The 26,042-nt window shown below is 40.3% G+C and overlaps 2 protein-coding genes across 2 annotated transcripts in view; one reads left to right on the top strand and one right to left on the bottom strand.

The window, feature by feature from the left end:
* The first annotated feature begins 73 nt into the window (after window positions 1–73).
* LOC138964397 (zinc finger protein 354A-like) lies at window positions 74–7,176 on the top strand. Its single transcript, XM_070336335.1, has 2 exons — window positions 74–153; window positions 5,366–7,176. The coding sequence occupies exon 2, from the start codon at window positions 5,395–5,397 to the stop codon at window positions 6,739–6,741; it is 1,347 nt and encodes a 448-aa protein (XP_070192436.1). The 5' UTR covers window positions 74–153; window positions 5,366–5,394; the 3' UTR covers window positions 6,742–7,176.
* Window positions 7,177–16,950: 9,774 nt separating this feature from the next.
* Window positions 16,951–26,042, bottom strand: part of LOC138964396 (uncharacterized) — a 30,891-nt gene continuing 21,799 nt past the window's right edge. The window contains exons 5-6 of the mRNA XM_070336334.1: window positions 18,997–19,078; window positions 16,951–17,085 (exon numbers count right to left, since the gene is read on the bottom strand). Coding sequence (XP_070192435.1) covers window positions 16,973–17,085; window positions 18,997–19,078 — 195 coding nt within the window. The 3' untranslated portion in view covers window positions 16,951–16,972. The remainder of the gene's footprint in view (window positions 17,086–18,996; window positions 19,079–26,042) is intronic.

The following is a 26,042-nucleotide window of genomic DNA, read 5'->3' as shown; positions in this document are numbered from 1 at the left end:
AAAGTAGAAAAGGGCAGATAATTTTTTTCTTGTGAATCACCTCCCTTTTCAGCACTCGATGCACATGCGGCATCAAATCCAAGATGGAGGATTTATAGAAAATTTTGCACCGAGGAAAAACAGAATTGCTGAGGCTTCGCACAGTCCCCGCAGGTACATTGTATTAGTGCTAGAATTTTCTACTTCGATATGCACCGAATGCCTCAGAGCAGCCTATTTTTCATGTCCCACACCTGAACAAGTTGAAGATAGTTTTTCAGCAAGCAACACAATGGGGGAAGGATTCCTTCTTCTTCCCCCAACATTATTCAGTAGCTGATTCAGTGTTTGTGTTGATTTTGACGACACTAACGCAAAATTAACAGAAATTCACTACATTTATGAACCCTTATGAATAGTTTTATTCATTCTAAAATGTGCAGGCATTGTAGTCCCTCACGTTTTTCTCAGAAATTGGTTTTAGTTTGGAACTGGAAGTGTTCAATTTCAAAGCTCTTAACGATTTCTCAACGCGATACGTAATGCAGGGGTGTTGCTAAACATTTTCATGTTGGGACATTTGGCCGAAACTGTCAGAAAGCTTTAGGACATCTTGGAAAATGTTTGGACATTATTTTGGCTCATACAAAGTCACCGCAACATTGAAGCACAAGACTCAAGAGGGGAACACCAACATACAATCATTATCTTAGGAACACAGCTAGATTACAGGGGCGGAACAGTTAAGCCAGAGGGGGGAGGGTACAACAGTCCAGGGTCCCGTTGGGGGTCTGGGGGGCAAAGCCCCCCTGAAGCAGAAGATTTTTAGCTATTTTATAAACAATTTGTGGCTTATCCTTGATTTTAAACATGATCAACTGGTAATAATAATAATAATAAAGTGTATTTATATTGCGCCTATCCCTTACAAAAAACAAAAATATTTGGCTCTAAGCGCATTACAACATGTGTAGGGACTTGGTACAATCAAGTCTGACAAATACAATAACACAATATACAGTCGGTCTCTTAGGTAAAACTGGGAAAAGCAGCTTCGTCATTTAAACACTGCTACTAAAAAAATCCTCTAACAATGCATACTGCTTTACAATATGCATTTATGTATAAATATAGTTAAAAAACATCGAGTTAATAGGAATTAGAAAAGGTTCTTATGATAAAACTATCTAGCGAACGACGAAGAAGAAGAAGAATAAAACTATCAATGTCGATGTACAGGGGTGTCACACGCTATGAAAAAGTGGTGGGGCTATCAAACAATATCAAGGAATATTTACTTTACACTTACTTGAACGTCAGTGAACGCACAGAAAGGCCCTGTCACGTTGTCCAGTGGGCAGTCACGCCTTTTCACTTTGTCTCAGTCAAACTTGACAGTTTGAGTGGCCTTGGTGGCCTGAAGAACGCTTGTCCCTGCCAAGTCTGATGTGGTGAACGTGCCAAAGATGTCACGACGATGGGGTGACGCTGCAAAGTTGTTGGCAACATGCACCAAGTCAATTCTGTCTGTGCGCTCCTTGTGCACATGAAGCAACATGAGATGGTTTAAACGTTCTTGCAGCACTTTAGACGTCACTCATGCATAACTCCCCAGTTCTCTGAAACTTTTTCAAACCTTTAACTTTAATTTCTTGAAAGTAAAACTCTTCCAATCTTGTGCTAATCTTGACAAGCCTTGGGAAACATGACTGTTAAAACACCAATAAAAAAACGTGTAGGGTGAGCCATTTTGTTTGGAAACCACGATTTGGAGGACGCTTTTCATTCTCTGGCTCAGCAGATTTCGATTCGCGGTGACTATCGTCTGCTTCGATCGACTCGACAACACTACTACCACTCACACTGACACTGTCCACATTCGCGGTGTTCCTGTCATTTTGTCCGGAATCACTTACCTTGGCGAAGGGTAGCAAACCTTGGCCAATTTAGTTTTTTTCTTTTTTGGTTGCGACATGATGTTCAAATCCAAATCGAAAGCACTGCCTGATTGATAAACTATCGCGAACCGGCGAACGCAAACACTGAGAGTGTGGTTTTCCTTGTACAAGGGAAACCACTCTGGCATCTATATTTTTTGGCACTGGCTTCCGTTCTAAACATTGATGTTTCGTTTTTGGTATTCGCGAAGGAAATAAATGTCAGTCAGTTGACTAAGTACATCGGCAGCAGTTTTAGCAATCAAAGCCTGACCAATACAAACAAGTCGCGTAAGGCGAAAATACAATATTTAGTCAAGTAGCTGTCGAACTCACAGAATGAAACTGAACGCAATGCCATTTTTCAGCAAGACCGTATACTCGTAGCATCGTCAGTCCACCGCTCATGGCAAAGGCAGTGAAATTGACAAGAAGAGCGGGATAGTAGTTGCGCTAAGAAGGATAGCACGCTTTTCTGTACCTCTCTTTGTTTTAACTTTCTGAGCGTGTTTTTAATCCAAACATATCATATCTATATGTTTTTGGAATCACGAACCGACAAGGAATAAGATGAAAGTGTTTTTAAATTGATTTGGACAATTTAATTTTGATAATAATTTTTATATATTTAATTTTCAGAGCTTGTTTTTAATCCGAATATAACATATTTATATGTTTTTGGAATCAGCAAATGATGGAGAATAAGATAAACGTAAATTTGGATCGTTTTATAAATTTTTATTTTTTTTTTACAATTTTCAGATTTTTAATGACCAAAGTCATTAATTAATTTTTAAGCCACCAAGCTGAAATGCAATACCGCAGTCCGGGCTTCGTCGAAGATTACTTGACCAAAATTTCAACCAATTTGGTTGAAAAATGAGGGCGTGACAGTGCCGCCTCAACTTTCACGAAAAGCCGGATATGACGTCATCAAAGACATTTATCAAAAAAATGAAAAAAACGTTCGGGGATTTCATACCCAGGAACTCTCATGTCAAATTTCATAAAGATCGGTCCAGTAGTTTAGTCTGAATCGCTCTACACACACACACAGACACACACACGCACGCACATACACCACGACCCTCGTTTCGATTCCCCCTCGATGTTAAAATATTTAGTCAAAACTTGACTAAATATAAAAATGGACAAACTTGAAAAACACATGAAGGAGAAATGTCAAAACTGCAGCAGACTTGCACTCAGCTCCACATTAGTATTATTTGGCTATGACCCAAAAAGTAAGACTGATGAGGGTTTTGATTATATTTTATTACAAGCAAAGTTTTACATATAAATGTAGAATAAATAAACTAAAACCATCATTGCAAATGTTTCTCATAGAACTGTCTTACTTACACAAAGTTGACAAGTATGTACACCAAATGGAAATGAAGTATACATGTTTTTTAAAGAAGTGGCTACCATACAATGCCTTAGTCGAATAATGGAAAACATAATAGTTTATATCCGTATTTTCCAGTCAAATATCATGTTTTTCCGTTGTGTTTTTTTGTTCTCCTGTTTCATTTACAGAGGATTCGCTTATGATTTGTCACATGAAGATAATTCACAACTGCTGTGTTGTCACATGTTCCTACTATATTGTAAATGTTGATGCCTGAATAAACCATTAAGAAAAAAAATATATTGGACAAACTTTGGCCGATTTAGGCGAATACTCTTCGGACATTTGGCCGATAGGGACATGAAAGTTTCGGCCAAAATAAAAAATAATCGCCGAAGGGCCGACCCAAACGACACCCCTGCGTAATGTTGAATTGCAAATAGGCTACGATCAACGTTTAACTGATTTCATATGTATTTGCCATGCCAGAATGCCAACTATTTCCTTGTCTTCTCTTGTTAATTAAAACGAAGACACATTTGGGGTAACAATTATGAAACAAATCTTCACTAGGCTCTTTGAATCACTCGGGCATGTCTACGGGTCCAAAAAGAAGAACAAAATTGTGTTCAGAACGTTCATTTAGAAATATTTTAAAAAAATTATGTTTTTCATAATATGTAGCAACTAGCATGTTATTTTATTTTTTAATCAATCATAAAATGAATGTTCCCTTTTAAAACATTTCTGGAATTTTGTTATTGTGAAATTGAAAACCTGATATATATCTTTAAGGTCAGAGTAATTAGATTATCACCCACTATGTAACAGAAGAGTTTAATATGGTTAAGCTATGCTTGTGACACAGTGGTCTAATACTCACTTAAGGACTGGGTGGCCGAGTGGTAACGCACTTGGGCTCGGAAGCGAGAGGTTGCGAGTTCGACCCTGGGTCAGGGCGTTAGCAATTTTCTCCCCCCTTTCCTAACCTAGGTGGTGGGTTCAAGTGCTAGTCTTTCGGATGAGACAAAAAACCGAGGTCCCTTCGTGTACACTACATTGGGGTGTGCACGTTAAAGATCCCACGATTGACAAAAGGGTCTTTCCTGGCAAAATTGTATAGGCATAGATAAAAATGTCCACCAAAATACCCGTGTGACTTGGAATAATAGGCTGTGAAAAGTAGGATATGCGCCGAAATGGCTGCGATCTGCTGGCTGATGTGAATGCGTGATGTATTGTGTAAAAAAAATCCATCTCACACGGCATAAATAAATCCCTGCGCCTTGAATATGTGCGCGATATAAATTGCATAAAATACAAATTAAAAAAAATAAATAAATCCCTGCGCTCAGAACTGTACCCACGGAATACGCGCGATATAAGCCTCATATTGATTGATTGATTGATTGACTTTGTTACTATTTTTGGTTTGCTTTTATTTGCATCGCCTGCTGCAGCATTCTCATTCTAACATTCCTCACACCTTAAGTCACTGAACCGAATACATATATTTTGTGAAAGTCTTTTCGGTTCCACCTTGTCGCTCACCTAAACTTAAAGGGTTTTGTCAAAGAAATAAACATGTTCTGTGTTTATATATATGCCGATCTTCTAAGAATAATGGGCTGCTTCCTGTATGGGCGAGTGAGTGCAGTATTCAGCAAGTCTGCAAGAGAATGGTCTCCATTTATGTGATGAAAATTATGCGATCAACCTGTGTTTGGCCATTATCAGTTTTCATGTATAAACTGCACATTCTAGCAGAGGATGCGACAGAGAGCCCTCATGAAGTAGCGTGCAAGCAGGTATTGGACCGCTGTGTCACAAAAGCAAATTCTCCCATTATATTTATAGGAAGACAATTATAAATTAAGGGAAACAGGAATCCATCGGATGGCCTTTGTGTGTATCTTGAGGTCCTGATAGAATTTGTAGTTTGTAGGTAATGTACTTTATTTATGGTATTGTTACTATGGTAAAGTCATACATGAATGCCCAAGATTTAATTTGTCAGGTTTAGCAAAAAATTTTACTTTATAATGATAGACCCGAAAGTATGATAATTACAATCTCTTTTCCCCTGGTCTGTGTGCAGCTGAGCAAGACACAACGTTCTGGGTTGCCATGGAAGGGGCAGACTGGGAGATACTGCATATGGGCTACGTCATGAGCACGGAGTTGGCCAACTTCCTTCGGGATGATCACGGTACTTCCCCTGGCAGCGCCGACATGGACGATGAAGAAAGCGACAACCCCTCGGGCATCGGCCTTCACCTTGAGTGTGAGGACGACAAAAGCTACGCCCTGCCATACAGCAAGAACAGCCTGCAGCTGCACAGCAACAACGTCAACATGAGCATCTCCTTCAGCTCTCCCAGCAATGACCTGTCCTGCCGCTACTGCAAGTGCAACTTCCTCAGCGAGTCTCACCTGGCGATGCACATGGAGCAGTTCCACCTGGACAGTGACGATGACTGTGATGACAAGGTGGACGTGTGGAACGGTGTCAGCCAGGAGCCTGCTGCCACCAACCTCAACCTCAACCACAGCAATGGGGTGGCGCACGACGTAGTTGCGTACCCACACTCCGATGCTGCTGTGGTGCCCACGTTGTTCTCCAAAAGTATTGTGAAGAAGACAAAATCTCTGAAGCTGAAGCGCAAATCTGTGAGCAAAGACAGGCCAAATGGTAACCCGCCCCTGACATTAACCATCAAGAAGTCGCGGTCGGATTCAGAGATACAGCAAGGGGAACATACTCCCATCCCAGAATCTCCAGGTCCCCAGCTGCTACATGTAAAGTGTGAAGTTCAGAGTGACTCGGCCAATGAGACCATTGACGTTGAGTCCAGCTCGCCCAGTAGTTCTCCCACGAGTGTGAAGAGTAGACTGGCAGCCAACTTCAGCCTGAAAAAGCATGTACCAGGCATGCCCTTCACCTGTGATATTTGCATGAAGACTTACGTCTCTAAGTACGCCCTCAAGCGCCATATAGCTACGCATAGCGACGAACGCCCCTTCATCTGCAGCTTCCCTGGCTGTAAGGGCGCCTTCAAGCTCAAGTCACGCCTCACCGATCATGTTCGCTATGTGCACAAGCGCAAGACGCAGCGCACAGTCAGCCGCAGCAAGTCTTTACCGGTCACTGCCTCTCCGTCATTAGCGCAAGCTCTCCTCTCTCCATCTTCCCTGTCGGCCCCAAAGAACGGTCTCCTGGGAGGGGCCCCTGGCTCTAGCAATGGCAGCATGGCTGATTCAGCCACCAATGGCAAGGTCAGCTCTACTCCAAAAACATTCAAGTGCAGCATGCCCAACTGCAACCGTGAGTTTCGGGACTCTCACAACCTGCGTACCCACATGTTCCTGCACACGGGTCATATGCCTCTCAAGTGCTCGCATTGCGAGTACCGATGCGTGCAGAAGTCTGCGTTGGACTGGCACATGAAAAGTATTCACGCCAAGTCTTTATGACCAACGGTGCTGGCACTCGTTCGTTCTCTCCATCCATGTTGAACACTAATGACATTGGTTTTTTTTTTCTTTGCTTTATTTTTTACCCTGCGCAGTGTTATTTTATTAAAACCTGACTTACTCCTGTAGTTGCAGCAAATTGTTTTTGACAGACGAGTTTAGATTGTGACGTGTCCTTATGGAAATGGATTAGCAATTATTCATCTGAATCCTGATGTATAGCTGCAGGTCTTCCCTCGCATAAATTCATGATGACATTTTTTAAGAAGAATTCTAGGCAGATCTGGATGTATAATGTGTATTGTGTTGCACAGATCAAATGAGATATTTTTCAGGAAACATGACAAATCTTTTTTGGATAATTTTCTTGCAGATATAGATACTTTTTTGTACTAAGGTAATATGTATACCAGTTTCTCATGCAGCCTGTTAATATGCCTGCTTTTTTTTTTTTTTTGGGGGGGGGGGGGGAGGGGGTACAATACGTAGTTGTAATCATGTCATGCTGAGAAAGGAGAGGTAAAGTTGAACTGAAGTTTATACTGTATGGTCTTTGAAAGAGTTGTTAGTTTGTTGTATCTTAACGGCAAAAGACTTTTAAGAAAGCACAAAAATATGAGGTTGATAAGGGTTATAAGCTGTAAAACCCATCAAAAGTACAGAATGTTTGGTCTGTTCATGTTTGTACTTAAATGTGTAAAAAAACCAAAATGTTCTTGACGTATAAATTGTAATGAGGACAAAATCTTTGACATAATGGATCATTTGAACTTAAAGTTGACTTAACACTTGTGATTTCTTGTGCAATATTGGTGTCGTTGACTTTTTCTGTGGTATGTGTAACTTTGTCAAATTGACAAAGCAAAATTTCAGTCAAAAACTGGTTTCGAGACACTGGTTTTGGGAGTTCACACGCATGTGTGTGCTCACAGTCGTGCGCAAAGATGTGAACGCACATTATCTACAGGGTTGCAGTGTGGATTTTATTCAAATCTTTTATGTCCTGCATTGTGTCAAACGCACTTCGTTTGTCTTGTTTGTCTGTTGTATTTAAATTTTCCTTCAAAACTGGTGTGACTTTAGCCACGGGCTGGTTGGGAAAGGTCTACAATTTATGTCAACAGCCCACAGTGTATTTCGGCAGCACACCAGATTCCTCTCAAACGTGGCAGAATGTTTTTCATGAAACAGCGTTTCAGGAAGAAAAAAATTTGGGTTTCAGATTTTGTCAGCATTTTCTCGTCTAAGTACATCTAGTAAATGACATAAAAAATGTTTAGACTCGCAGCTCTATTATGCATACCAAACGATAAATAGGGCTGGTTGTTCAACTGTATATGTACCCTCTGCGTTGCACACTTTGTGTTGAAAGGCAATTGAAGGTGTTCAACCAAGATATTTGCGCAGCCAGAAGTTTTATTACTTTAGTTTCATCAATTAGCAAAGCTGTTGAGGGCAGGGATGAAGCCGAGTTAGCAGTGTGCCTGGCTTAAAAACCAGATCTTATCTATTCCTCCTAGTTTCTTCTCGTTTGTCAGATCTCCACTACAGTCTCCAGAATAAGGATGGCAGTGCGCTGCAGGTCTCCCAGACTGCCTTAGAGCTTCAAGGTCAATGGGGTGAAGTCTCACTAGGCCCACTTTCTGAGCGCCTTGTAATCTCAGAAACCCCAAAGTTTGATTTACCAGGTTCAGTGAGGGATTTGTTCTTCAGAGTTTAGTCAGTTTTCTATGCAGAATCTTTTTGGTGTTAATGCATGTGCATGATAGATAAAAAAATCAGCCATTCACAATGAAAGTCTCAGGGCTTTAAAATATGAACATGTGCATGAAGGACAACAACATTTGATAACCCAAGTGCATGGCAGCCCAAATTTGTTCAGGAGGACACTAAATAAATATACAAGAAAAAATCTGTAGGGCTCTAGCGGCCATCACAAAGCAACTTTCATGCAAGTTCTGGTGATAACTTTTTTGTTAAAATGTGTTTCTTTTTCTAAAAAATTATAATAAAAAAAAAATCAGGCTTTCGCTTAGTGCATTGTTTTAAATACTACATTTCAGAGCTGTGTTTCCTGCAGAGAATTAAGAATAAATAGTTATTTTGAGAGAGTCTAAAAAAATGAGTCAAGCTAGCAAATACTTCTTCAAATGCTTTGTCACAGTACATGTAGAAGAGCTGCTCGTGCTAATGAAATAATGAAGGCAATGAAAGTGTTAGGTTAAAGGCAGGAGGATGTTGTGTAATTTGCATGTACTTGTAGACTCCAATGGCTGTCTCTGCTGTAATTGTAAATAGTGGTTTTGATTGTGAAAATAAATTTCTGTGCATTTCAGTTGGATGTAAAATGGATGACGAAAGATTTCAGTTCAGTTTGTGAGCTTATTCTCCTCAGTTAACGTTATATATATACAGAAGTCTCATCGAAAGAAGCTGCTGCAGTTAAATTCCTTAACTTGAGCACAATCAAACAGAAATGACTCTTCTATGTGTTCATATGTGACCCTCCACCACGGAATGAGTCGGATGTCACCTTTGCATGATTTTCATATTTTTACATTTTTCTAAAGAGTTTTTTATGCTCTATCCAGTGGTGAAAACCGTTTTGCAAAAGAGCGAAAACTGTTTGAGTTATAAGCCTGTGACTAAGGTGACCCTCACGCTGTTACCATACATTCTCCGAACTTATATCAAGCCTAGCGCAGAACCGCGCGAGGTGACATGCGACCCATTTCGTGGTGGAGGGTCACATATGAGCAGTGTGCCCCATTCGCCATTTTTGACAAGAAGAAACTTGAGTTCGATTTTTTTAGGGAGGAAATTTCTCTCTCTGAGAGATGTACACGGATGTCAACATGATCTGTTGAACTCAGAAAGTTCTCTTGTTGTTGAAAGAGCTGTTCATTTTCCAGTTTTCATCAAGCTCACTTTTTTATTTTTTCCTGATGGTAAGGTAATGTTTTAGCTGTCTAGGCAGTCATAAAAACCTGCGCACACTTCAAACAGACTGAAAATGTCGACCCTGTGTGCTTCAAAATATGATATGGTCCATAGTTTTTTTGATGAGGATTTATAAGCAACATGGTGACATCATATATGTATCATCTTTTGCAGACTAGCTCTGTGAACAAGGTTTTCCTCCTTTTTTGTTTAGATGTCGTAAAGTTTTGATTGATAACGACACTGCCACCACTTTGAAAAGTGAAGTGACCCAATTGCAGCAACATATTTTGTGAATGTACTTACCTTGTTTTTTTGTGTAAATACATGTAGAAGCATTTCAGGACCCAGCATTTTGCAGCACAAAGCCAGGCTGATTTATCAGTACTTACCTGACCTGTTCAGAGAGGGTATCCTCCTGTCCCTTTGAAGTTTTGTTCCTCAGTGTTTTGTCATCCGCATCTTGGTCTGGCTTGGTTTTGTAAAGTGACAACCTTTGTGATCGGTGTACAGTTTCTGTGTTGAAATTGTGTGCATATGTGTGTGTGTGTGGATTAATATAAGCTTAGATCTGACCAGCAGAGCTATGGAAGCTGTCTGTATTGCTTACTTGTTGTGCATACATGTATGTTAACTAATAACTGGGAATCGTTAGCTTCCATCAACTGTCAGACCACCCCTATCCCCATCAAACCCACATCACTTTTCCATCTACAATCAGAGAGTAATTAAAAAACAGGTAAAGGTGTAGAGTTAATTATCAACATGATTCAAGCTTACCAACATGATTTCATGGGTGAACAAGTCGAATGGGAAAATAAGTCCTAGATAAAACTACCACAGTCTGACAGGACTGAGTCAATGTATATTCAGAGAAAGATCCAGGCTTGAACAGTGTTGGCCATAACAATAACAATAACAGCACTTTATTGTTATTGTTATTGTTACGGCAACTATCACTCTCTCCGTCCGTTTCCAAAATGTATATTTGCTAAGCAATAAATGTCTGAAAATAGTGGAAACAAGAATTTGGGAATGTTTGATCAAGCAGCATAACAAACACTAAAAACAGTAAAGATAAGTTCCTCCTCACATATCTGCCATTTCAGCTGAACAGCAAAAGAAACATAACATTTAAGTTTTATTTTTTATTTTAAAGAAGATAAGGGTGGTCACTATGGACAGGTGGTCATTATTGAAAGGTATTCGTCAGGACAGGTTCGACTGTATTCATAAGTTGGAAGCTAAGGATCCCAGTTGCTGGTTTGTGTCACTTGTGTAGAGAGGTTTTACATACATGGACATAAGTGTGATGCATGTTTGTTTCTGTCTACATTTGAAGGGCTGTGGTATAGCAGCCATCAGTTGTATAATATATGAATATAATGAGATTGTATTATTTATGAAGAATCGTGCCTCTACTGTGTAGAGACGTTCTCTGCGCTTAAATGATATCGCTAACACTAGCAGAAATACTGTATTCACTCATTCAGTTTGATATGAAGTCATTGAAGAGCTGCAGAGGTGAAGAGTGAGTCATTCATGCAAATGTTCTGGTCATAGTAGTGCTTGTAAAGTTTTGTAATCTTCAATTCTTGAAAGAACAATTGCTTTGTCTGTAAAGCACTCGACCCCCTTAACAGATGAAGTTTGTGTATCGTATGTATAACATTTGGCAACAATATATATATATGCTGGCAGTGTTTAGGGGCTGTAAAGGCACCAAGTTGGTATGTTAGAAAGGCCACCGTTAAACGCACAGTCCTTCCCCTGAAAATAGTTCTGCTCACTATCTCAGATCTGTTCAGCCGCTTTCACATGGGATGAGCCTATCTCTCCACTGAAACTCAGATCCTTCTCTACACACACACACACAGACACACACACACACACACACACACACACACACACACACACACACACACACACACACACACACACACACACACACACCAACTACTACTACTACTACTATTACTGGCTTTCTGAGAATACTACTACTACAACTACAACTAGTGGCTTTCTGAGAATTCTTTTTTTTTTTTTTAAAGGGTTCCCATCCTGCACAGAAAGCAGTCAGGATGTTGAGTTTTGGTATGTGTTAAAGTAGAGGGATGGCCTTATCCCATGTAAAAGCCTGGCCCAATCTGAGAAGGTGATAGGAATCGTTTACGCTGGTAGGACTGTGCCTTTGATGTCAGGCCAAGTTGAGCAGTTTCACGATAAGTTAATTAGGTGGGTTTTGTTTTGGTCAGTCAGCTTTGACAAGGGTGTAAAAGTTGTCAAAAAGTGTCAGAATGAAGAAATTTGTCTTTCTGTAATGTGAATATTATTGATGTAAAGTACAGTATCTGGAACTTATAATTTATAATTTAATATATAATTTACATGTATCTCCTTGTACAACGCAGCAGACAGAGAAATGCGAAGGAAAATACAAATTCGGGAAAGAAGTGTTGATTTTTTTTTTATGAGTTGTGGAAGAGTTACTTTTCCTTGGAAACACTGAGGCAAATAAACCCACGTGACACTGTCGGCCAAACACTAGCAAAGTGGCGTGTCTAGATACGTGGTTGGTGATATGATCTCTGATCGCATTGGCATGTAATAGTCAGCGATGTGAACGGATAGACAGTAATAGTGAGTGGACGATGCGGATAACACAGACTGGAGCTAACTGTCACAGGGATGTCAGTTGAACGCTTGACATGATTGCTTATGTGGGCTTATTTGCCTCGGTGTTTTCAAGGAAAAGCAACTCTTCCAAAACCTATAATAATCCGACAGAGTTATTTTCAAACACCATCTACTTTGTCATCTGCCACTGCTTATTAAACCAGGCATGGGAAATAAAAAAAGTAAAAGGCTGAAAACTTTTAAGTAATAGCAATTGAAGTCGCAAAGCGCCTAGCCTTACTAGGGGGGTTTGGTGGCATGCCCCCCTGGAATTTGTTTTCTCCAAAGAACCCAAATGGTGCAATTTGGTGTCATCTGAGCTCCAAGTTTGCCATTAAATTCAGTTTGTAGAACCAAAGAGTCTCCCCCGTTTATTTTTTCGGCAGACACTTTTGCTTTTTCGGCGGAAAAAAGCAAACAAAATCTGCAGAAATTTGCCTTTCGACGGAGAATTCCCATGCCTGTAAACGCATGTTTGATGAGCTGCGTCTTATTTTACAGATAATTTCATGTTGTTCATACATTGTATGTAAATTGATCTTTACTTTATAAGCCAAAGCTCTACTGCCATGAACATTGACATGAAGTGCAAGACTAATACATGGTGGACTCAATCAGCTGCTTTTTTGAGTGAACTCCCTGCTGCCATGAAAGTTCAGATCAGTGTGTGTGTGGACAATTTAAAAGAAAATCAAATATGTGTACTGCCATGGGCATGCATTTGAATGTGTGATGATGAGAATATAACGTGTCACTTCTGAATTGCTTCGTTTTGGGTGCTGGGGGGGGAGGGGGGGGGGGGGGATGTATTAACTTGTCCCCCGTTCTTGGTCTGCTAACAGGAAATTGTACAGATGAACATCACTGTGTGTAAAGTTCGACTCTCTTCTGCTTGTGTACACATGTGACATGTATGCGACTATGATCAAACAAACTTGTGTGATCGTAAAATATGTAATTTATTTTTATGTCTGTGACTTGTTAGCAAGCTTCTGTTTCTCATTTTTGTTGTGGTTAGGTGTTGCTTGTATGACTCTATTTTGGTCATTTTGTCTTATGTATGAATTACCCAAAGTGCAAGAGTTCAAGTTTTTGACATCAGCTCTGTTTCAGGTCATAATGCTCTCTCTCTCTCTCTCTCTCTCTCTCTCTCTCTCTCTCTCTCTCTCTCTCTCTCTCTCTCTCTCTCTCTCTCTCTCTCTCTCTCTCTGAGAGAAGTCTCTCATAGGTTGCTCTTTTAGTTTTAGTGACATAAATAACAAGAAGGGCAAAGCCCATACGACTCACATGCTTGACCTTGACCTTTACATGACCTTGACCTTCAGGGTCAAATAACTAAACCTAGCAATGACATCATACACTAAGAACTGCTTTACACATTTTTCCTACCAAAATACATGTGACCTTGACCCAAGGTCAAGGTCATCCAAGGTCATGCAACACAAAGCTGTTAATTCAAGACATAGGAAGTACAATGGTGCTTATTGGCTCTTTCTACCATGAGATATGGTCACTTTTAGTGGTTCACTACCTTATTTTGGTCACATTTCATAAGGGTCAAAGTGACCTTGACCTTATGTGACCAAATGTGTCTCATGATGAAAGCATAACATGTGCCCCACATAATTTTTAAGTTTGAAACAGTTATCTTCCATAGTTCAGGGTCAAGGTCACTTCAAAATATGTATACAATCCAACTTTGAAGAGCTCCTGTGACCTTGACCTTGAAGCAAGGTAAACCAAACTGGTATCAAAAGATGGGGCTTACTTTGCCCTATATATCATATATAGGTGAGGTATTGAATCTCAAAAACTTCAGAGAAAATGTGAAAAATAGCTGTTTTTTAGACATTTATGGCCCCTGCGACCTTGACCTTGAAGCAAGGTCAAGATGCTATGTATGTTTTTTGGGGCCTTGTCATCATACACCATCTTGCCAAATTTGGTACTGATAGACTGAATAGTGTCCAAGAAATATCCAACGTTAAAGTTTGCCGGACGGACGGGGGGGATGGACGGACGGACGACTCGGGTGAGTACATAGACTCACTTTTGCTTCGCATGTGAGTCAAAAATATAGTTTCTGATGATTCTGAAGTCTCTGACCAAATCTTCGCAGTTGCGACCATTTGAATATGAAATTTAATATCCTGTTTCTTTGGTGGATATTTGTAGTTAAACTAGTTCTTTTGTGTCTTCATGCTTTGGACAGAAGCTCACACACAACTGCTTCAGTTTAACGTGAAAACTGATTGGAATATTATTCATTGCCTTTGTATTAGAACACCTGTTTTTGCAAAGTCATGGTACAACCTTTGTCTAGCAAGGAGCAGAATTTCAGTATGATTATGCTTTTTTCCCTTTTTTTTCCCATTTCATTTTTAAATTTCTTTCTTTTCTAAATTAAATGTTCTGTTTTACACACACACACACACACACACACCCCTTACACCAGACAAATTTGAACTACTTAGCGTCATGGTGTGAATGTCACCATTTGATTTGTGTCCTTGTTTTCTTTGTAGCACGTTCTTGTTTTACATTGTCTTTACAGTTTCGTTCTCAGCATTTTTGCTTATTTATTTCTTTTTTAACCGCTGACTAGCATTTCTAGATTTGTTTGTTTTTGCACATATAAATATTGACACACAGTAGGCAGCTAAATTTATAGTGTATATTTCATCAGTGTATTATCCCCATTCTACTCATCAGTAAAATGACATTAAAAATAATGGAAGACAATTTTCAGGAGAGATACATGTGTTTGCAACCATGGTTAGTCTTGCTGATAATTTCATGAGATTTTTGCAACTTTTGTCAGTAGATCAAAATTAACAATGCAAATTACAAAGATTTGCACTTCAGCTACTGGGTTTTAGCACCAAAAAATGTGTAGCATTTCTCTGCTGTCACCTGCATCATACTTATGAAGTATTTCAAAGCACCCATTTTCTGTTGTCAAATATAGTGGAATCCCCATTTGAGACCTCCAAAAATCTGAGAAATGTAGGTCTTGAAAAGAAGGGCATCTTAAAATGGAGGTAGGTAAATTTACAGAGGCTATGAACAGAAATTTTGAAGAACAAAAAAACATTAGGACTGTAATTAGGATAGTGTTCAATCATGGGGTCCACTGTAGATCAAAACAAAAGAATTAAATAAACTATTTCAAAGCGTTTCATTGGCTAGATAATGTAGAATCCCCCTTTTAAGACCCCACACATCTGATAAAATCAGGCTGCAGGTCTCAAAAAGTAGGGAGTCTTAAATTGGAAGTATGACGGGCGCAGTGGCGTGGTGGTAAGACGTCGGCCTCCTAATCCGGAGGTCGTGAGTTCGAATCCCGGTCGCTGCTGCCTGGTGGGTTAAGAGTGGAGATTTTTCCGATCTCCCAGGTCAACTTATGTGCAGATCTGCTAGTGACTTAACCCCCTTCATGTGTACACGCAAGCACAAGACCAAGTGTGCATAGAAAAGATCCTGTAATCCATGTCAGAGTTCGGTGGGTTATAGAAACACGAAAATACCCGGCATGCCTCCCCCGAAATTGGCATATGGCTGCCTGAATGGCGGGGTAAAAACGGTCATACACGTAAAAATCCACTCGTGCTAAAAACATGAGTGAACGTGGGAGTCTAAGCCCATGAACGAAGAAGAAAAAGAAGAAAAAATTGGAAGTAAAAACCAAAAATCTGAAAAGGCAGTCTACAGAGGGGGGGGGGGGGGGGGGGGGTCTTGGGTCTTAAAGGGGGTTAAACTGTTCATAAACTCCAAGTGACATGGACGTTTGTAAGTTTAAGCTGTGCATTTCACATTACAATTTTTATTTTTTAATGAGATACTTGGTTTGACTTAAGTAAAGTTACAGATGTGGGCACTGTTTGAAGTGACCTTCGGTTCATGACAGTACAGACATTCTTTTTTTCATTATATATTAGGAATGCTGTTGTAACTAAGCCAATTTTTTTCTGTTTTGTGAATGTACATTTGAAACTTCAAAACAATGCTTTGTGTGATTTTGGTGTAAATGTCCCACGGTAAATCTGGTTTTTTTAAAACTTGTATCCTCGTTGGATTGGCACATCCTTCTTTCCACCCAAGCCAGGAGGATCTCTTAGTACTATGTCAGCAAAATCGCAATCATGCTTTGTTGCAATTGTCCAAATTAACTGCATTTTGATTTTTATGAAGGCAGTTTTTCCCCAAACATCAGTTGGATTTTAAGTGTGTCTGGTTTAGTGGATAAAGTTTAGTGACATTTTGCTTTTACTGTGTCAGCAGTGAAAATGGTGCATTTGTGTATATGCTTACATCATCAATGTTACTTGTTATTGTAACCGTTGATCTTTTGTGCAGGAAGTGAACAAATGGTATTGTCCTGTTGTTGACATGCTTTTTATGTAATGTGTGCATTTTTTAAGAAGTAAATGTCGTACCTTGAAACTACATCAACTGAGCTGCTTTGCATATGAATGATTGCCTGAGAGGTTAGTAGAATAGGATAGAGACTGGGGAGAGAATGGAGAGAGACTTTGGGGAAATATGCAGATATATTTCACACACAAAGTAAAAACAAGTGCGATATTGAATCACTATTGGTTCCAGTACTTTGATTTTACTTCTGTCTTACATAAGTAGACACTTTGCTCCTGACAGATGGGTTCATCTCTGCTTCTGTCACCTTTATTAAGCCATACTGCAGAGGAGCTGGCTTCTTGGTAGTCTTATCTGAAAATCGAAACATAAACAAAGCAAAAGCAGGGTAAGACAGAAATCCTTTTCAAGTACGAGAAATGTGGAATACTTTGCCCGTTCCGTGTTAAAGCAACCAATAAGTGAGGTTACTTTTGAGGCAAATGGTGCTCAAATCTAGATAATGTGTATCAGCTTGTGCGAACAAGCCTAACGTCACCACTTGTGCGGATGTTTGTGTGTGCAAGCGCGCACATGTGTGTGTGTCTGTGTGTGTGTCTGTCTGCCTGCCTGTTCTTGTTAGCAAAACTTGACACCCTGCCCCCCTCCCCCCCAAACAAAAAAGCAACAACAACATGCATCCGTCTACAATGTATCATCATTCATCCTTTTACATTTACCACTCAAGGAAACCTAGAGTTTAATATACATGTTAGCAGTTCATTGTTACGACATACTTCCGATGTAAATGGCAAGTATACAAGACATATATTCACAACTTAAGGACAAAACAGACAGACGACATATAACATTCGTCCAACAAACAACAACAACAAAAACAAACAAGTCGCGTAAGGCGAAAATACAATATTTAGTCAAGTAGCTGTCGAACTCACAGAATGAAACTGAACGCAACGCAACGCAGCAAGACCGTATACTCGTAGCATCGTCACTCCACCGCCCGTGGCAAAGGCAGTGCACGTGGAATTGACAAGAAGAGCGGGGTATTCGTTGCGCTGAGAAGGATAGCACGCTTTTCTGTACCTCTCTTCGTTTTAACTTTCTGAGCGTGTTTTTAATCCAAACATATCATATCTATATATTTTTGGAATCAGGAACCGACAAGGAATAAGATGAAAGTGTTTTTAAATTGATTTCGAAAAAAAAAATTTGATAATAATTTTTATATATTTAATTTTCAGAGCTTGTTTTTAATCCGAATATAACATATTTATATGTTTTTGGAATCAGCAAATGATGGAGAATAAGATAAACGTAAATTTGGATGGTTTTATAAATTTTTATTTTTTTTTACAATTTTCCGATTTTTAATGACCAAAGTCATTAATTAATTTTTAAGCCACCAAGCTGAAATGCAATACCGAACCCCGGGCTTCGTCGAAGAGTACTTGACCAAAATTTCAACCAATTTGGTTGAAAAATGAGGGCGTGACAGTGCCGCCTCAACTTTCACGAAAAGCCGGATATGACGTCATCAAAGACATTTATCAAAAAAATGAAAAAAACGTTCGGGGATTTCATACCCAGGAACTCTCATGTCAAATTTCATAAAGATCGGTCCAGTAGTTTAGTCTGAATCGCTCTACACACACACACACACACACACACAGACACACACACGCACACACACACGCACATACACCACGACCCTCGTTTCGATTCCCCCTCGATGTTAAAATATTTAGTCAAAACTTGACTAAATATAATAAAGACAACAAGAGGCAAAGCCTTCAAGGCTCACGTAAGAAATCGACAAACAGTAACACAAACTCAATCACTCCGTCACACACACACACACACACACACACACACACACACACACACACAGAAAGAGCATAGGTGAAACTGTGCAAGAAAGCGAGACACTAGATCTAGATCTGTCTGTCTGCATGTAGCCTACTTACAGGACACGACTGCCAACTAGTCTCGGCGCGCTCAAAATAATAATGACCGAGACTTTCAGTACTTCCTTCGCGTGACGTCTAACCCTCTTACGTCATAATGTGACGTCAATGTAATGTGACGTCTTCAAATGTTAGAGTTTCTGCCACAGACATACACACACACGCACGCACAAACACACACACGCACAAACGCACAGACAGACAAAGTTATGATCGCATAGGCTACACTTACGTGAGCCAAAAACACGTTATCATCATTTAGCACACAGATTTGTTTGCATCAAATGGTAAACTGTCCTACCTTTCCTTACGTCTTTGATTATCTTTCCTGGTGGCATCATCTTCCTTGTGTAGACTACTTTCATACTGTCGTCGTGATCTGGCTGAAAATAAAGGTGCGTATATAGTCTTGAGTCGAGCGTTTGGAAATGCCTGAGCCTGAAGGCGGGTGTAACTTGGTATCAGTCTGCCTTAGAGATGAGGACGACAGTTGGCCAGAATAGCACGCTGCATTTTCCTGCATAGAACTAATTCGCGTCTGTTGCGACGGTGCCTGAACTAAACATTGGCGGGCACTGCTCACAGCCCGGCACACGGCACTGTAAACATTTCCGTCCTTTCACCTCTCTCGCCACCATCCGCCCTACCCTTGGTCTCATGTCTGTATACATGGGTGTTTTTTTTTGCTACACGACAGGAATAAATCTCTCAATCAATTTGCTATACATATTGTGTCTGACAAGACAATTATACACAATGAACGTATAACACTATCTAAAACACTTTGGTATATATATGCAACTCAAAGAGGCATATAAATGGCATTTCAAAATTGCCTCAGTAACAAAACATCGTAGAGAAACACACACCTCTGATTATGTTAAAACTTCTTTTTACATTTAGTCAAGTTTTGACTAAATGTTTTAACATAGAGGGGGAATCGAGACGAGGGTTGTGGTGTGTGTGTGTGTGTGTGTGTGTGTGTGTGTGTGTGTGTGTGTCTGTGTCTGTCTGTCTGTCTGTCTGTGCGTGTGTGTGTGTAGAGCGATTCAGACTAAACTACTGGACCGATCTTTATGAAATGTTACATTAGAGTTCCTGGGTATAATATCCCCAGATTTTTTTTCATTTTTTGAATTAATGTCTTTGATGACGTCATATCCGGCTTTTTGTAAAAGTTGAGGCGGCACTGTCACACCCTCATTTTTCAATCAAATTGATTGAAATTTTGCCCAAGCAATCTTCGACGAAGGCCGGACTTTGGTATTGCATTTTAGCTTGGAGGCTTAAAAATGACTTTGGTCATTAAAAATCTGAAAATTGTAATTAAAATTATTTTTATATAAAACGAATCAAAATTACGTTCATCTTATTCTTCATCATTTTCTAATTCCAAAAACACATAAATATGTTATATTCGGATTAAAAACAAGCTCTGAAAATTAAAAATATAAAAATTATGATTAAAATAAAATTTCCGAAATCGATTTAAAAACAATTTCATCTTATTCTTTGTCGGTTCCTGATTCCAAAAACATATAGATATGATATGTTTGGATTAAAAACACGCTTAGAAAGTTAAAACGAAGAGAGGTGCAGTAAAGCGTGCTATGCACCACAGCGCAACAACCACTACCGCGCTAAACAGGCTCGTCGATTTCCCTGCGTTTTGCACATCAGACAGAGATGCCAGAGCTAGTGGAGCCACCATCTTTCTTCCTTGACGCCCCTCCCTGGGAAGACAGACAAGGAAACCTGGACATACAGACCAGTGTCCCCTACCTCACAACAAAGGACGAGCAGAGCAATGCGACAAAAAAAGCCCTGACTCTTGCCATGCTTGAAGAAAGGTACCCCAAAGAAGCATGGATACGGGTGTATACTGATGGGTCAGCCACGGAGTCCGTCAAAAATGGAGGAGCAGGGGTGTATGTCCAGTACCCCAGTGGAGAGAGGTAAGCAGAGGCTATACCAACAGGCCTCCACTGTACAAACCACAGAGCTGAGGTACAAGCACTGATCCATGCAGCATACACCATCAACGACAGAGTCAACCATGACAACCAGGTGGTCTTCCTGACTGACGCTCTGTCAGTACTACAAGCAATGACCAGTAGCAAACTGCCTCAGCTGGAACACGCTCTACACAACATCAAGAGCCTGAGGACAGTACTGCAATGGATCCACTCCCACTGTGGTGTACAAGGAAACGAAGAGGCGGACAGGATGGCAAAGCTGGGTGCAGAAGATGAGCAAGAGAACAACCCTGTGAGCCTGACAGAGATGAAGACCATCATTAAGTCTCTGCACAGGACGCCCCAGCCACAGGACAGCTACCACAGCAGGTGGTCATCTTCCGCCTGAGAACGGGACACAACACACTTAACCAGCATCTCCACGGGAAGCTGCATGTTGTGCCCTCCCCCATGTGTTCTTGTGGAGAAGCAGAGCAGGACACGGCCCACATCCTACGAGACTGCAGGAACCACCAGGTGCTGAGAGAGGAAATCTGGCCATTGCCGGAGTCCTTGCACAACAAGCTGTCCGGGCCAGTGGCTGCGCTGCAGAGGACCACTAATTATATCTCAAGATCTGGACTCCAAGTGTGATCGGCGATCGAAAAGAAGAAGAAGACTGCGTTTTGCACGAGCGGCGGACTACGGTCATTGTGAAAAAATGCAGTGCGTTCAGTTTTATTCTGTGAGTTCCACAGCTTGACTAAATGTAGTAATTTCGCCTTACGCGACTTGTTTTTTACATTTAGTCAAGTTTTGACTAAATGTTTTAACATAGAGGGGGAATCGAGACGAGGGTCGTGGTGTATGTGTGTGTGTTTGTGTGTGTGTGTGTGTCTGTGTGTGTCTGTGTGTGTCTGTGTGTGTCTGTATGTGTGTCTGTGCGTGTGTGTGTGTGTAGAGCGATTCAGACCAAACTACTGGACCGATCTTTATGAAATTTGACATGAGAGTTCCTGGGAATGATATCCCCGGATGTTTTTTTCTTTTTTTCGATAAATACTTTTGATGACGTCATATCCGGCTTTTTGTAAAAGTTGAAGCGGCACTGTCACACCCTCATTTTTCAATCAAATTGATTGAAATTTTTGTAAAGCAATCTTCGACAAAGGCCGGACTTCGGTATTGCATTTCAGCTTGGTGGCTTAAAAATTAATTAAGGACTTTGGTCATTAAAAATCTGAAAATTGTAATAATTTTTTTTATATAAAACGATCCAAATTTACGTTCATCTTATTCTACATCATTTCCTGATTCCAAAAACATATAAATATGTTATATTTGGATTAAAAACAAGCTCTGAAAATTAAAAATATAAAAATTATGATCAAAATTAAATTTCCGAAATCGATTTAAAAACAATTTCATCTTATTCTTTGTCGGTTCCTGATTCCAAAAACATATAGATATGATATGTTTGGATTAAAAACACGCTCAGAAAGTTAAAACGAAGAGAGGTACAGAAAAGCGTGCTATGCAGCACAGCGAAACCACTACCGCGCTGAACAGGCTCGTCCGTTTCACTCCGTTATGCACAAACGGCGCACTACGGTCATTGTGAAAAAATGCAGTGCGTTCAGTTTCTTTCATTCTGTGAGTTCCACAGCTTGACTAAATGTAGTAATTTCGCCTTACGCGACTTGTTATTTACTCCGCCTCAAATTCCAAAATTTACGTGACACAAAAAATCTGCCAATTTACAACAGACTGATACCTGTCCGACACATTTTATATGATTAGAATCTTGAACGGATAATTTCTGCATGTAAAAGCACTTCTTTTGGCCTATAGTCACCAGTACTATTTAGCAGAGTAAGTCAAATGATGAGCTGTAATGTTGGACATTTTTTTTGTTTTGGCTTTTGGAATTCTATGCATTTGCGTTCGCCAGCAAACTGTTCAGAGAGTTCTGTACTCGAGAAGTGTTCATTTTGAGCCGTTATTTTTTCTGGTTTCGAAGCACTATTCTTAAAGGTCCGTGTCTACATTTTTATACCGAAATCGCCATTTGACCATTAAAATGCAGAGTCTATTATCTACAAGTATCAACAATACACCCCCTTTCGATCAGGAAAGGCGAAGCCAGTGTAGCCGTTTGAAAATTCATTGTAGTATCCAGGTTTCCCAATTGCTTCGTTTCCGGCCGATTTATGTGGAGCACGTGATGCGCACAAAAAATATTGGCGGTCTAGAAGTGTCGTCTGCGCAATGATCGCGGCGGCGCCCGCGGCTTTCTTGACAGCCAAGGACGACCGCGCACGTTGTGATACGTCATTCGTTAGACCTCAATTCCAGCGTAGTACTCATAGTAGGATAATTATCCTTATTTGGAAAAGTGCCAAGTGCAAAACTCCTCTCAAATCCCGTGATTTCGTGCGTTAAAAAAAACCAAGTCGCGTAAGGCGAAAATACAACATTTAGTCAAGTAGCTGTCGAACTCACAGAATGAAACTGAACGCAATGCCATTTTTCAGCAAGACCGTATACTCGTAGCATCGTCAGTCCACCGCTCATGGCAAAGGCAGTGAAATTGACAAGAAGAGCGGGGTAGTAGTTGCGCTAAGAAGGATAGCACGCTTTTCTGTACCTCTCTTTGTTTTAACTTTCTGAGCGTGTTTTTAATCCAAACATATCATATCTATATGTTTTTGGAATCAGGAACCGACAAGGAATAAGATGAAAGTGTTTTTAAATTGATTTCGACAATTTAATTTTGATAATAATTTTTATATATTTAATTTTCAGAGCTTGTTTTTAATCCGAATATAACATATTTATATGTTTTTGGAATCAGCAAATGATGGAGAATAAGATGAACGTAAATTTGGATCGTTTTATAAATTTTTAATTTTTTTTACAATTTTCAGATTTTTAATGACCAAAGTCATTAATTAATTTTTAAGCCACCAAGCTGAAATGCAATACCGAAGTCCGGGCTTTGTCGAAGATTACTTGACCAAAATTTCAACCAATTTGGTTGAAAAATGAGGGCGTGACAGTGCCGCCTCAACTTTCACGAAAAGCCGTATATGACGTCATCAAAGACATTTATCAAAAAAATGAAAAAAACGTCTGAGGATATCATACCCAGGAACTCTCATGTCAAATTTCATAAAGATCGGTCCAGTAGTTTAGTCTGAATCGCTCTACACACACACAGACACACACACACACACACACACACGCACATACACCACGACCCTCGTCTCGGTTCCCCCCTCTACGTTAAAACATTTAGTCAAAACTTGACTAAATGTAAAAACGTGGACAGCGCTCCAGTGTCAAACTGTTGCTGCACTTGTTTGGGCGTGGCTATAAGCATAGTGACATGAATTTGATTGGTCAGTATTTTTAGGCAAAGCACATGTTCTCAGCAAACAGAAAACAAAATATTGGAAGCGTGAGTCACGCTACCCAAAAATAAAATCTTTTTTGACATGTATTTTTTTTTATAACTTTTTTCCCCATGGTTCATTCATCATCTGACATAACTTTTTAGCGAAATCTAACCATAAGATTATTGAAAAAAAGCAAAAATGTAGACGACCACCTTTAAACTCATGTTTAACGAAACCGTCGTTCCTGCAAGCACGACCTATCCAGGCTCTACCATGGAGTAATAAAGCATCTATCAGTCTGACACATAGGCTACCAAAAATCAACTGCCAGGCTACTCTGCTCAGTTCTCTGCAGAGCGACACTTGTCCTGAATTGATTTAGCCGATGTTTATTGGTGTCACCTACGATTTTGAAAACAACAACAACACACACACACACACACACACACACACACACACACACACACACACACACACACACACACACACACACAAAAGCTCTGCGCATGAAGCAGGCGGTCGGGCTGTTAATTTACGGCACATAATGTTTAAGTTGAAGAGGGATCGCGTGTAAAAACCGGCTAGATATATGGCAGCAAATATGATCGCTTACACTGTTACACGACACTTGAGATTGCCACAAGTTCTCAAATGTCGTATAGTTGTGTTCTTTTATTCTACGTCGCCCGTCTTCGCAGCAGCAGAAAACAACTCGTCAAATTGAGTTCGAGGATTTATTTAGCATTCCATACATACAACTGCACATCGTAGCAGAACTCAAATAGAAGCTTTTTTACATACAAATCGCGCTGGCATATATAGTAAATACTCAATCTCGAGAATATTCCAGACCGAACATGATACAACTACATTATACGAGCCGTGCATGGACTAAACTAGCGACATTCTCTATGACGTACATCAAAAGCGCCGACGCACTTAATCCGAACGAACGCCACGAACTCACGACTAAAGCAGCGTGGTAAACAACTTGTTTTGACAGGACTAGAAAGTTCACCTGCATTCTCGTCCACGCATAAATATTATGTTTACAAAATATAATATCGGTACTTTCCCACAAAGTACAAATAAGTCAACTACATGCAACACACAAAACTGAACCAAAGCTCAGCAACGGTAGCGTTTCCTAACATTACCCCCAACACCAGAAGAAATTTACCTAATTTCTTTCAATCATTGAAACGCTACCTGTACACATATTATGTATACATAACAGATTGAAATCCAGGTATGTACATTAGTCTGTTGGAGAATGAACACAGTTTTACTCACATACTCGGCTGAGAAAATCTGCTCCAACATTGTCTGAACCCTTAATCGATTCCACTCGCATATCAAAGTTCTGCAAGTACATCACCCACCTCATGATACGATTATTCACAAACTTCGCAGAGTTCAGGTAGGTGAGGGGTTTGTGATCAGTCTGAAGCACGAATTTCACCCCTTGGAGGTAGAGTTCAAATTTCTTGATTCCCCACACGATGGCTAAACACTCTTTCTCCATGGTCGAGTAGTTCTTCTCGGCTCCTGACAGCTTCTTGCTGTCATCGCTGACCGGAAACGGTTTACCTCCATGCTCTTGCATCAGCATGGCGCCGATCCCTTCGTCCGATGAGTCTGTACGCAAGATGAACTCTTTGGCAGTATCAGGAAGGCGTAGCACCGGGTCTCGTGACATCAGGTCGCGCACGGTCTGGTATGCCTTCTCCTGAGCTGGTCCCCAGAGTATTCGGTTGGGGCATCCTTTTCGGGTCATGTCCGACAAAGGCGCCGTTATGGCGGCGAAGTTTGGAATGAACTCTCTGTAGTACCCAGCCAATCCAAGGAAGGATCGCACCTGCTTCTTGGTTTCAGGACGTGGCGCATTGAGGATCTTGGTGACGTTTTCCAACAAAAGCCCCTTTTGACCTTCCTTCAGTGAATGACCTATGAAGTCAACGTTGTCGGTCCCCAAAATGCACTTGCTGGGTCTC

Source organism: Littorina saxatilis, linkage group LG4, assembly GCF_037325665.1.
Source record: "Littorina saxatilis isolate snail1 linkage group LG4, US_GU_Lsax_2.0, whole genome shotgun sequence".
In the NCBI taxonomy this organism is placed as follows: domain Eukaryota; kingdom Metazoa; phylum Mollusca; class Gastropoda; order Littorinimorpha; family Littorinidae; genus Littorina; species Littorina saxatilis.
This window is presented reverse-complemented; position numbering and strand designations above follow the sequence as displayed.

What these genes read in the sequence shown, in the direction of transcription:
- LOC138964397 (XM_070336335.1), top strand. Translation starts at nt 5,395, where the DNA reads ATGGAAGGGGCAGACTGGGAGATACTGCATATGGGCTACGTCATGAGC.